The 14,578-nt window shown below is 34.9% G+C and overlaps 1 protein-coding gene across 2 annotated transcripts in view; it reads right to left on the bottom strand.

Annotated features, from left to right (window-relative positions):
- Nucleotides 1-6,224: 6,224 nt before the first annotated feature.
- LOC114650326 (SR-related and CTD-associated factor 4-like) overlaps nt 6,225-14,578 on the bottom strand; it is a 381,518-nt gene continuing 373,164 nt past the window's right edge. For both annotated transcript variants that reach the window (XM_051925744.1, XM_051925743.1), the window contains one exon: nt 6,225-7,427. In XM_051925744.1, coding sequence (XP_051781704.1) covers nt 6,583-7,427 — 845 coding nt within the window. In that variant the 3' untranslated portion in view covers nt 6,225-6,582. The remainder of the gene's footprint in view (nt 7,428-14,578) is intronic.

Raw genomic sequence — 14,578 nt, forward strand, 5'->3', positions numbered from 1 at the left:
AGACTTCCACAATGTACCCAACCCTGTTTAACTGAGTGCTTTCTTTTACAATTGACTATGAACATTATCTTGAATATACAGATAATACACTATTAACATTATACACCCCAAATTGCCTAAACAACAACATATTTCAGACTGACCCATGGTGTTTAACTGTCAAATGAAGCAGTAAAAGGTGCTTAGGATAAAGTGACATAAAATTAGGCATATTTAAAACTCAAAATATAAGACTATATGTACATTGTGCAGTAGGTTTGCCGAAAAGAAAATCCCTCAGAATGTGCATGAAGCAGGCAGTGAGTGTAATGAAGGCAAAATCAGTCTAAACCACAAATATCATTGCACACAGAAGCCACATTCCTACTAAATTCTTAACAGTTTGGATGTTAACTGCTTAGATTTTTACTATCAAGTCAATGCTGATTGAAAAGTGAAATTGTATCCTGTTTGCAAATGCCTATTCCTGCAGCTCATTTTTGAAGGTCTTAGATAAGGAAATTCAAATCAAATAACTGGAAATGTATATGTTTACTGTTCATTTATTAACCATGACAACTGAAGCAGATTTTATATTGCAAACAGCCTGGCTTTAAAAATGCCGTACGAATATTTTATCATTCTGCTATACAACTATGGACAAGTAAATTTTATTATACACATCTTCATGTTTACATTTAAAGTAATGAACAAGTAAATATCCAGCATGTTGACAAAATGAGCACAGTGACAAATGTCTTTCCATCTTGGGCATTTCCTATGGTGGATAACTGTTGGAATTTAATTTAGAGTAAACTCAGAAAAACAATATGCCCCTTTCATGTTAAAATGTTATTGGCTTTAGGTTTTGTGTATAATTATGACATTTCAGCTGCTTTTGAAGAGTTTGTGAATTGAATAATTTTAAACATAAAATATGTCACAAAAGAAAATGGGAAATGTCATTTTGCAATTGTGGATTAATATCTCGAAGTAGTTTGTGTGTTGCCTTGCTTGTGATCTGCATGAAATAAGTGAGCCCACTCCTTTAAGGATATAACCTGGAGTGCTGTGTAAATTGTAACAAACAGAAAAAAAACCTGCTATTGATTCCATTTGAGTTGCAGACTATTAAGAAGTGTTTCGACAGAGGTAAATCTGAACACATAATCATTAATATTTTTATTATACTGTACAAATACGTTATGCTGGTATCTACCAAAACCATCAACATTTGTAATTATAACCGGACATAAACTTTAAATTTTTGATAAATTAAGATATGGCATGTCCAGCTTAATTGACACTTTCATTAGTCAATGCACAGAACCTCTTTCAGACTTGTTGTGAAGGACTACACAGTACATGTAACATTTATTTACATGGGTTTCTGGATTCTAATTCAATTGTGTGTACAAATAGTTTCTCCTTAATTTGTCTGTTTTGTTACTCTACATATACATATATAAAATTTATATTATTTTAAAAAATTTACTTTCAGTAAATAAAACTAACTCCAATATGGGGTGACTAGCTGCACATATCTGTCACCTATACTGTATGTTTTGTAACAGTTGCTTTTGTTGTGCCACTAACTATCCACACTGAAAAATCATTCACCCACAGGTGCTTTCCAAGATAAGAAAACATAAGTAAAAATTAAAATTTCTGTTAACACACCCCTAAAAAAGGGTGGAATGGTGGTTTTTAATGCTGCTTTAAGGTTCTTTTATAACTATCTTGTGTATACATTAATGTACATAACACAATGTTTTATGTTTGTGCTAAAAATAGTCTATGCATATGCTCCCAACCTAAATGAGTTTCTCATTTACTTTCTTCTTTTCTAACATGACACAAACTGATATCCCCTTAATTTGTTTGTATTAATAGGGCTCATCCTTGATACTGACATTTCTTTCAGAATCCAGTACAGAATATCAACACCAGAGAGGTTTTACAAAAAAATCAAAGGGAAAAAAAAAAATTCTGTAAAATACATAAGACAATGTAACTGCTTCTTTATTTAAAATAGTATGTTCTATCCACTGCAGTTGATGAGTTACGAAGCTACAGTACTTTTGGTTCAAGCTATAATTTTTGTGGCACTGTTACAGACAATACAGACGAACCATTCCAATATGGATATTGGTGCTTTACTTCTATTTTTAGTGAAAATGTTTGTAACATGTACCTTTACAGAAACAGTGGGTTTATGATTCACTCCATACCTCTCATGTGCTTCTCTTTGGAAAGCTTTGGATGGACACAAATAAGGCCATATTTAAATCCCATCCCCATGTAAAGTTACCCATCAACAATATAAAGAAAAAGGTTAGCATTCAGAAAAATAATACGCACAAATTACCAACTCTGGTCTCTAAGATGTGACTTACACTGCAAATAGTGTGGAAGCATTTGTCTACCATAAATTACCTTAAGTCATGTCAAATTCTAATACTGAAAAATGCACTTAGAATTTATAACATTAAATACATTATAAAATCTGTACTACTAAGAAAGGATGGAAAATTAGTCTAATAGTTTTTTCTTAATACATACATTGACAACTACATAATACCATACACTAAATGGTCTGAAATTTAGTGAATCTCAAAAACCTAAAACAAATCCAGTCAAATGTTTAGACAAAATGCAACAAAAATATCTCTAGTAATTCAATAAATGTGTCTAGAAATCCTTAAGTGTGTTATTACCCAAGCACTGCAGCAGGCTTTCAAAGTTTTTTTCTCAAAATCAAAAAACAACACAAATACAATAGACACGTACAGTATATATTATCTACAGACTGCAAGATTAACATGGATACTGTATTATGCTATGTGTGTATATCCTGTGTATTTGTGTGCTAACGGGCTTGTTGGATGTATTAACAAGAATGCAATACAAATTAAACTGGAATTCCGATGAGAATTACAGGTCTCTTAAAATGTGACTACCTGGGTACCATGAAGAAAGAAGAGGATATCTTATTATCTTTTTTATAGGAGCTACTGTCATGGCTGAAAAAATTTTCAGGTTTAGAAAATCAAGAAAAACATGACACTAATGCAGATTACATTTTGAATATATCAATACTTTATACTACTGTATATTCATACAAGAAAATCACAAATTTCAGCCTTCATTAAAACATCCAGCAATTTGCTTAGCAATAAGCAAAGTGGATAAATGTTTACAGACTGACATAAGGAAGACACTTTAACTACATTCACCATAAGATGATTCCTTTCACCATAACTCTGCAAGTTTTTTCACTGTACTACACTTCATCTTCCAAGGTCATCCCCTACATCCCTATAAAGGTAAAGTTTACACTTCCTAAAAGCTGCAAGGAACATATCTTACTTAACAGTCAATGAGAACTAAAGGAAAGCAATTCTTCCAAGTTATCACCCCATATACATTTGTGTTAGAAATAAATTAATAATACTGAAAAAAATCTACAACTGACACACATCTGTAGAGTCAGAGTACAGGCTAAAATTCCACCTGTGAGAGATTTTACTAGCCACCAGCTAATTGTTTAGACTTTCCCCATGTGCCTGACACTACTGGTAGATTCCTAATATTAACATTTATTTCACCAATAAGGTTGTAGCACCTTTCTTCATTGTGTATTCAGACACATTGGGCTTAATTGCATTGCTGAGTACTATTCATAATCTGAAGAACTATGAGCACTACCTTCAGTGGTGGTAAAACCAAAAATGTGGGGGAACTTTATGCAACAGCAATCTGTCCAGTTGTTGTAAAACATTACATCTATGTATTTTTTTAATCAATTTTTGCTTACAGTACTGCTTTCTAATCTGTACTTTGCATGTGGGTGGGGAGAAGGGGTGGATGTTTTGGGACATGTCAGCCAGGACATGTTTATTATTATTTTATAACTGGCTGATACTTTAAAATAAGAATTGAAATGTTAAAAGATGGCAAATGTTTAAATACCTTTTTAATGAGAAGCCCATTAAGGTTAATTGAGTTACTCAGGGTTTCACAATGATTAAGTGAAAGGAATTTGACCAATAACTTTGTGGTTTAAAATTCAATTATTAGTCAGTCTTGCACACAGATATTGATTTTGTAATATAATATTGTAATTTTATTCTACTGTAAAATTTAAAATGAAATAAAGTGAAAAAGTACATTCAACTAATTTTTTTCTCTCACTTTTTGTACAACACAAAAACTCCTTAGTTCAACTTATGACAAAGACTGAATAACCCAGTTCAGGGTCAAAGGGTTTGTCATAAGCTTGGAAAATGTACTCAAGAGATAAGCTAAGCTGTGGAAAAGATTTAATGACTGACATAACTGAGTAAAAACCTAATTAACTACAGATCAGGTAATCCATCCATAAACTTGTAATTTAAGAAAATGTCCAACAGAAATGCAGTTCTCCTAGTTCAGCTAATGTCAAGAAAGTCCAGGGCTCAAAATACTTGTTTTAATTTTGTACTTACATTTAAACTGTATTCCATATTCTCTTCATTTTACTAGGTTGAAAGTTTAAAAGAATATTTCCAGATTTCTGAATATTAAAGAAATAATTTATGTTCCACTCTTCATATATATGATTAGCATCATACTATGCAATGTCTGTCACCAAGGTGATAAATCAAAATTAAACATATGCTTTTAAGTGTAAATATGTATTAATATAAAATTTGACAAAATCCCTATAATTTAGCCACTTCTATATGTATGAACAGGGGGCTGTACTAGATCTGAAACTGAAAATCAATTTATGTTGTTAATCCTTTGTCTTGAACTTTATTTTTAAGTGAAGTATATTTCAACAAACATAAAATTCAAGTAAACTATTTGCCATTTTACAACTAGTGTGTAACTTCATTATGATACATAGTTCAGCTCACATAGGATGTGGAATCCAACCATTCAGTTTGGTGAAAATCAGGTTTCATTACAGTTGTTTTTAAGGGGAAGAGGAGATGATTTTGGAAGTACCTTCAGGAAAGGCCTTCCACACACTGACTTACTATAGGAAATGTATGTATGGCTAGATCCAAAAAAGAAATTTTAGCTATGGGTGGTGACAGAATAAATTGCCTAGCAGACAGCCACTCCTCGATGTCACAACTAATGTAACAACTGAAACAGAAATCACGAAGGACTTAACTAAGGTAAAATTCATGGCCAATAAAACAAAACTTAAACAAGTTAACATTGGCATTCAAAGATCCCAAGGAAAACATGAACTTGATTTTCGGTATTTTATAACAGCAATCCAGAGAACAATTTCATAAATAATTAATTGTTTTGTAGAAGTCCGGCTTCAGGTCTAACATGCCAAATACATAAAAATGTGTTTGTGGTGTTCTGAGTGGTTATTCTGGCCCAACTATAAAAAAAATACACAGATGACTAACTTGAATACTACTTACATTACATGAAGGTTTTAACAATACATTACATAAATAACAAGTATGTCTAGCAAGCTTTTTATGTATTCATTTGGTAAACTAATATGACCAAAAAAAAGACAAAACCAAACAATTACAACATATGTCAAGCACCTTTAAATCATGATCTTCAAACTAAGGTAGACTCCAAGCTAAAGGAAAACATGTGGTAATGCAAGTTGACACTAAACAACTCCATAAAGATGGGAGAACTGAGATGGAGTATCATTAACATATAAAAATGCATTCTAATATTTTTTTTGTTTTGCCTTAACGAGATAGTATCTGGATTGTATTAGTAGCCCTTTATTTTATAATCTGCAAGTTGCATTAATTTACAACATAAAGTATCTGACATGTAAATGTGGAGTGAAAGTGTGCTGTGAACATGGTTAAAAGTTACAATACAACTAGATAAAGCGATTCTGCCTCTCAAAGTAATATTGTTTAGTTTATAAGATTCTAAGTCTAATCAACAAACTATGCACAGTAGTTTACATAAAATGAAGTACATCTCAAAGGTTCTGAAAAGATTTTTTTTTTCAAATTTACATTTTTACATAAACAAAACATTTCATTACAAAGTCTAGTATATTAGAAGAAAACAGCTGCCTTAAATCCTTCTTTGCATTAACTATTTTTTATTTATAATCTGCAATTTTTTAAATATTAAAAATGCTGTTTGTTAAAGAAAAAGTAAAGTTTACATAGAACACTGGGTAAAAACGGTTTAAATACAACCTCAGTTTACACTAAGTTTTAAATACCAGTTTCATAGGAATAATGTGACACACTAAGTTTGTTACGAAAATAGTTTATTAAAAACAAATTCCTAAAGCTCATATGTTGGTGGAGATTTATTTTCTTAATTTAAAAATTATAGAAACTGATCATATCCTATGGTTTGTAAACATTTAAAGTTAAAAAAAATACAGCAAAAGGGTGTTTTATTTGAAGTTAACTTGAACTTTTTGTTTGGAACACAGGAGGAGATGTAAACAAATGCTTACAAAGTTCCCCAGATCTATAAAGAGTTGGAAGGTAGCACAAGCAAAATATACAGCTTAAATTATTTCAACAACATTCAAGCTCAGAGGCAGGAAACTGTATATCAGTGGAACAGGACTATATAACTGCCTTCAAAACCATTTGGCAGTCACTGTGCCTGTTCTGTGTTTCTTATTTCTTCTGTTGATAAATTAGGCTCAGACTTTGGATCAACAGGCATATCACAAACCTTTGCTGTCTCAGATTCTGACTTAATACTTTCTTTACCAGAGTCTGTGGGTGGTTCTTTATTATTGGCATGACCATATTTCTCAGTTTTATCACTATTATCCAATTCTGATTTATCCTTTACATGACTATCAACTCTGTCTCTACAGGATTCACGGTCTCTAGAAATTCGATCTCTGTCTCTATAACTGCTAGACACTTTATTTCTGTCCTCAAAGTCTCTATGTCTGTCATGCTCTGGGCTTCTTCCCCAGTCCCTTCTGTCACGTCCACCAACTGGACGTTCATAGTCATCATGGCGGTTACTGTATCGATCACGACCATCAGGCTCACCACGGCCACTTCCACTAAAAGACCGCCTAGCAAAGCGTTCCTGGTCTCGATCTCTTCCATGACCAAAACTCTGCCTATCATTTCTAAACTGCCTAGCATCCCTCTCTTCTGGCCCTTCAGGACCTCTGGAACCAGCTGGAGCTCCAGGACCACCTTGCCTGACGAAAGGACCGTGGGGAGAGAAAGGAGCACGAACTGTATGCGGAGGAGGCATTCCAAAACCACCTGGTCCTGGTGGGGGCCCTCTTTGCATCATCTGTGGAGGCATTGGAACATTTGGACGAGGTGGAAGAATTGGAAATCTTTGCAAGTGGGGTGGAGGTACTCCAGGAGGCCTTTGAAGGGGTATCATTCCTGGTCTTGCTCCTAAAAGTCCCCCAGATGGAGGAGGAATGTTCATTACTGGCCCTGTTGGACCGCCAGTTTGATTACCTGTGGGGAAAAAAAGAAAAGGAGTGTGAGATAAAGAAAATAAGTAGACCTAACTAATTAAAATAATTAACAATAGGTCTTTTTTGTGTTAGTCTTGATTAGATTGTAAAACCAAAAAAATTAACTGTTAAAAAGTTAAATTGTGAGCAAAATACTACCGAATTCCCTAAATCTCTGGGAAAATAACACCAACTTACTTCAGAAAATTAATTTTAATATCCTGTACAAGTCTGTTCAAGTTTATCCAAACACATGAATAAAAACTAAAATAAGAGAACAAAATATTTTTCAGAGAATTAAAAAAGTACTACAAAATTGTTTGTATGCAGTTAAACTGCAACCAACAATTAAATCAGTTGCCAAGCTTCTTAATATATATTTTAAATATACAGAAGTCTGTTGACACTATCCTTCTAGGTTTAGTGTTCAGATCAATACATTTTTTCTGTTTCTATTTGCATTACAAGATGTAAAATTAGAAAATAATTTTCTTTTTCAATTGTATGTTGATAACACTCAACTATCACGTGAATTACACTCTCACAACCTAACTGGTTCCTGAACTATAATCAGTAAAAAAAAGTCTCAGCATGTCAAATGCTTATTTTCCTGTGAATGCAAGGTTAACACTGGGCATGAAGTAGGAACAAGTCGGATAAAAACACACATTCTAAAGGCAGACAAGTCCAGATTACAGCAAGGAAACCACAAGGTAATTTTTGTTTTTGAGTGATCAAATGATTATTGAAAATTTGACAAAGAGAAGCACATATAACATAACTTTGAGATATTATAAAAAGTAATGAATATAAAGCAAGCATCCCACTCTCTTTTCTGTCCAATTCACATAATAGATCCCCAAATTCTAAAACATTTTGAATATGGTACTTATAATGACCACAAATTACCCAGCTCTGGCATAGCTAAACCACAATTTCCAAAACTGCAGTACTGGATTGAGATGACTTGTTAATTCTTGCTACTGAACTGTCAAGAACAAGATGATCAAAAAGGAACATTTCAAAAAATGTGAAGAAAAGCCAGTCAGTGGATTGTATGTGAGAGAGTAGTGCTGTCTTTGATCATGCTGGAAGTTAAGGTAAAGAGTACAGCAGTCCCATAACAGAAAGCTTTGGAGGGAAGAGTTAGGGTAGTGATGAAAAGAACAGCAGAAACAAAGCCAGTGATAGAGGATCAAAATACAAAGACCAGGAAACAATGCCAAAACATTTATTAAAAGATGCCCGGAATTTTTGCTTGGGAAGAGAGATCCCCGACTAGAATCATGGCAGAACGCTTATAAGGGGTAAAATAAACGCAATGAACAAAACTAAAGTGAACATTTTAAAGATTACAATTTTTAGAGAATGAAGCAGAATAAGTAAGCAGGGGTCAGTAAGATCTGCTGTAAATGGTGACAATATAGAGCTGACAAAAGTTTCAGAAAAATGGATGTTAAATTTTAAAATTATAGAAAAAAAAATGAAGAAAAAGGAAAAGGACAGAATCATACTGCACACTTGAAGGAGGGATTTAAGTTGAACATAAAAGAAAAAGTAAGTGGAGGGGAAAGGAAAATTGGATATCAAAGACTAAAAAGGCCCAAAGAGTTGCAATATCTTGATAGGCCAAGGGTGGAAAAGAAAATGGATGGGCACCAACGCATAGGGAAATGTTTATTAAAGATAGGGGTGTGTGTATGCCATATTAAGCAAGATCCTAGAAGTTTCCCCATTTTATGACATGTATGTTATGTAATGCACATGAAACTTAATGATGCAGGCACCAAAGAATTTACATGAGAGTGTAATTGTTAGCCACGAAGGAGGTTTGCCAGAGGAGCTAAACAGTTCAAGACTGGATGCAAAATGAAGGCTAAATAATGCAATTCTAAATTTGGCAAAGACAACACATCCTGTAATCTGCCACAAATCATGGTGAAACACTTAAATGTTTTTATGGCATGTGAAATAAGAAAACAAAGATAAAACATTTTAACAATATTTAATATGGTGGAAGGAAGAGTGTAATACAAAAACATTTAAGGTAAGTAACAATGTTTATTTTAGTAATAGCTACTCTAGATCCGAATGACAAAGGAAGACCAGGGGCCTCATGCATAACAGCATGCGTAGAATTCACACTAAAACATGGGATACGGACAAAAGCGGAAATGTGTGTACAAACACAAAATGCAGATGCATAAATCTATGTGTACACCAACTTCCACGTTCTTCCGCTACATAATCCCGGTCAGTGTGAAAAGTAACGCACCTGCCACCACTCTCCAACATCCTGAAATGTATACTTGATATCATTTTCATGAATTAAAGCTTGTATTAAACATGGGAACACGGTGGCTCAGTGTCCAGAGATTGTTCCTGCCTCGCGCAAGATACTTTCTGCACTGTGCGCGACCTTCGATGAAATAATTTATTGCAGCAGTGCTGTCTCTCTCAAACGTACTAACCCCCAATTCCTGTCCTTCCTTTTCTTTCTCAAAGTACACAATCGACACACAATCCGCTCTCTAATACATGTCAAGCCATCTGTAAGCTTAGAATGCCGATTCTTCAAAACTTTTAAGGAACACGGAAACATCTTTGTAGTACATGTTTGATTATTCTATCTGTCTATCCATCCAGTGTCGCGCCAGCCCTAGTAAACATACACCACGAGGCAGGAACAATCCCTGAACGGGGCGCCAACTCGTTGCTAGCGCTGCGACACAGTGACCGTACATGTTTAATTATTAGCAATATAGATTATTTAAATTATGTTAAAATTTCATCTGTATAATGTAATAAACATTTTGCTGCACTTCATTTGAAAAATATTGTCATCATATGTAAATACGCGTTTTATAAAGTGGCTCAGGTTGTGCAATATTATAACTGTATCGCAAGTTTACAGTCAGGTAATTGTGCTTCTAAGTACAAACAGTTCTACAAGGAGCACTTGATGGACTGATTGAGTGCATTTATAGTTCTTGGGATGACAGAGGGCAGCACCCCTGGTGTGCTACAGTGCCACAGGTTTGAAGCATGGAAGCTCAACCCTTCTGCGGCGCATGGAAAAGGCTGGAAGGAGATCGCAGAACACCTGGCACACTTCCAGGTGCTCTATAAAAGGGGCCAGCTGCCACAGCTCGAGGAGGTGGACCAAGCTTGCTGGAGGAGGAGTGGTGGCAGAGAGAAGGAAGAAAGCAACAGTGTATTGGTGCTTTGTACTGTACTGTGCTGTGTAGTGGACAGCAAACGAAAAGCACTTCCTCACTTAAAATAAATGAATTCATTAATGTTTGCACCCAGGCAAGACTGGGCTCTGTGTCTGTTGTGTATGGGGTTTGGGAAGCTATAAGTCCACTGGTGGTTCACATAGTAAATCTTACAGTTGTGCTTGAAAGTTTGTGAACCCTTTAGAATTTTCTAGATTTCTGCATAAATATGACCTAAAACATCATCAGATTTTCACTCAAGCCCTAAAAGTAGATAAAGAAAAACCAGTTAAACAAATGAGACACATATTATACTTGGTCATTTATTTATTGACGAAAATGATCGAATATTACATATTTGTGAGTGGCAAAAGTATGTGAACCTCTAGGATTAGCAGTTAGTTTGAAGGTGAAATTAGAGTCAGGTGTTTTCAATCAATAGGATGATAATCAGGTGTGAGTGGGCACCCTGTGTTATTTAGAGAACAAGGATCTATCAAAGTCTGCTCTTCACAACACATGCTTGTGGAAGTGTATCATGGCACAAACAAAGGAGATTTCTGAGGACCTCAGAAAAAGAGCTGTTGATGCTCATCAAGCTGGAAAAGGTTACAAAACCATCTCTAAAGAGTTTGGATTCCACCAATCCACAGTCAGACAGATTGTGTACAAATGGAGGAAATTCAAGACCATTGTTACCCTCCCCAGGAGTGGTCGACCAACAAAGATCACTCCAAGAGCAAGGCGTGTAATAGTCGGCGAGGTCACAAAGGACTCCAGGGTAACTTCTAAGCAACTGAAGGCCTCTCTCACATTGGCTAATGTTCATGTTCATGAGTCCACCATCAGGAGAACACTGAACAACAATGGTATACATGACAGGGTTGCAAGGAGAAAGCCACTGCTCTCCAAAAAAAACATTGCTGCTCATCTGCAGTTTGCTAAAGATCACGTGGACAAACCAGAAGGCTATTGGAAGAATGTTTTGTGGACGGATGAGACCAAAACAGAACTTTTTGGTTTAAATGAAAAGTGTTATGTTTGGAGAACACTGCATTCCAGCATAAGAACCTTATTCCATCTGTGAAACATGGTGGTGGCAGTATCATGGTTTGGGCCTGTTTTGCTGCATCTGGGCCAGGATGGCTTGCCTTCGTTGATGGAACAATGAATTCTGAATTATATCAGAGAATTCTAAAGGAAAATGTCAGGACATTTGTCCATGAGCTGAACCTCAAGAGAAGGTGGGTCATGCAGCAAGACAACGACCCTAAGCACACAAGTCGTTCTACCAAAGAATGGTTAAAGAAGAATAAAGTTAATGTTTTGGAATGGCCAAGTCAAAGTCCTGACCTTAATCCAATCGAAATGTTGTGGAAGGACCTGAAGCGAGCAGTTAATGTGAGGAAACCCACCAACATCCCAGAGTTGAAGCTGTTCTGTACGGCGGAATGGGCTAAAATTCCTCCAAGCCGGTGTGCAGGACTGATCAACAGTTACCGGAAACGTTTAGTTGCAGTTATTGCTGCAAAGGGGGGTCACACCAGATACTGAAAGCAAAGGTTCACATACTTTTGCCACTCACAAATATGTAATATTCGATCATTTTCCTTAATAAATAAATGAAAGTATAATATTTTTTGTCTCATTTGTTTAACTGGTTTCTCTTTATCTACTTTTAGGACCTGAGTGAAAATCTGATGATGTTTTAGGTCATATATATGCAGAAATATAGAAAACTCTAAAGGGTTCACAAACTTTCAAGCACAACTGTACATTATTTCTTCACAGGGGCTCACTTAAGGTTTGTTTTGACTTCTAAAGGCAGCACATAGCTAACTGTGCATGCACAGGGATTAATGTTATATATCTGGTAGCAGTACTCATAATATTTTCATTATGATCGGCTAAGTTAATGTACCCCTTAAATGAAAATATGAAAAGTGTTCTGTGTTTTTTAAAACACATGTGGTTAAAAATCTGGCTGGATAGGGTCCTGACATCATGCATGTGTGAAGCAGATGAGGATGACCTCACAGTAAGCATGCATGAAAGTTCTTTGCATTGCTGCTACAGCTCTGTAATGTCATGCTGGCCTCAGAAAGCATCAGGGAGAACTTGGACAAAAATTACTGTTTGCACCGTGAATTTCCAGGAAAATATTCAGTGAACAAGGTTACCGGCAAACACAATATTAACGAGTTATTACAAAATAACCAAAACCACATGAAAATGTCATTTTTACAAACATTTAACATTAGATAAATAATGCAAACAATGAACAGATCTCAAGTGGTTCAGTTTGTCACAGATTTCAAATGTTGAACACATTACAATAAATAAGCATTTCAAGGGCTTTATTTTGTAATGACAAAAGAATGAACTGGTGTAACAACTGAAATGAAAAATAAAACTGATTTTTTTTATATTATATTAATAAACAACTGCAAAGCACTTTTTTGGGGTACATTCACATAAAACATGAAAGCATCTATTGTCATTGTCTGTACATATGAAACAATGCTGCTGGGTTTATTTAAATTTAATAGTCTCTTTCTTAATGGAGCTTAGTCAGGAAAGTTTAACAATTTTCACTTGTTATGCATGTGTGCCAGAGGGTCATCTTCCAGGTTTGCCTAAAATAAGAAATACCACTCCAGAATGAAAAGGGGGGCTGCCACTAACAGTCTAGCCTAGCCCCCTTCTTCCCTCACAGCTTTGAGAAACCGCCCCTTAAGGGGGCAGAGACAAAAGAAGCCCCACCTCTCCCCTTCCGGGCTGTGCATTTAAAATGAGACCACTTCTGGAGGATTGCATCTCATTTAATGTTGACCAGGCTTCTGTGCTAAAACAAGCCAGAAATTACATAGGACTTATTGACAAAAATGCACCTTGAGTTTTGTTGTTTTTATGTTCATTTGTTTGGTATTTATCTGGGTTTTTATGCCCATTTGGCATCCCAAGCAGCCTGCTTTTGTCCTCTATCATCATTTCACCCTTCTAAACACCGAGATACCTTGAAGCATGCTATACAATCTTCTGAATTTTAAAAGCTACTCTGCAAAAAAATCACTGATTAAAGAAAAAAAGATTTTCAAAATTTAACAAAGAAAATTATTTTTTTTAATTTCATTTTATTTCAAAAACCAAAACATTACAATGGGAAACTACTTCATCAAACAAATGGTAACTTCATAAATACAACAATTTACTTCAAAATGAACACAAAGTAGAAAAAAGGAAAAACAAAACAAAGGGAGTCATGTGGAAAAAAGAAAAAAAAAAAAAACTTTTTCAAATATGAATTACATTAGATTTGATCACAGGCTTAGCATTCTTATTCTAAAATAATATTAATAAATTCTTGCCATGGTTTTTAAAAAAGGTTTGTACATTTAGTTAGTTTAGAACTACAGTTTATTGTATGTTAGGCTAATTTCCACTCTGCTTCTGAGACCTGCTTAAAATGTTCCCTTCCTACTGTTCCCTAGGATCTTTGGATGGTAAATTCTTTGAAATATTTTTTATATATTGTTGAAATGTGATTACTAGCTCACTAGGCATGGGACTGATAGGAGTGTGAGATCTGTAAGTTTAGTAAGGTTTCTTGAAACAAAATTTCTAATTTGCATATGGGAAAAACGTGTAACTGGAAAGTTAAATTTGGAGTATAACTGCTCATAAAATGCAAATGTGTTGTCTATATAAAGACCTCAAGCTGTCTTAATCCCTAGTGTTGTCCACAAGTTAAACACTGAGCTTATTTGAGAAAGTGGAGGAAAGTGATAAACAAGTATGGGAGAAAAGAACAGCTTATCTACCCTGAAATGTATCCTGCATTGGTTCCATATTTTAAGCAATTGGTGTATGACTGGATTGCTGGTAAATGGATGATAGTTAGTATTGAATGGAGTGCAAAGCAGGGTACATAAGA

The sequence above is a fragment of the Erpetoichthys calabaricus genome, chromosome 4, assembly GCF_900747795.2.
Source record: "Erpetoichthys calabaricus chromosome 4, fErpCal1.3, whole genome shotgun sequence".
Taxonomy (NCBI): domain Eukaryota; kingdom Metazoa; phylum Chordata; class Cladistia; order Polypteriformes; family Polypteridae; genus Erpetoichthys; species Erpetoichthys calabaricus.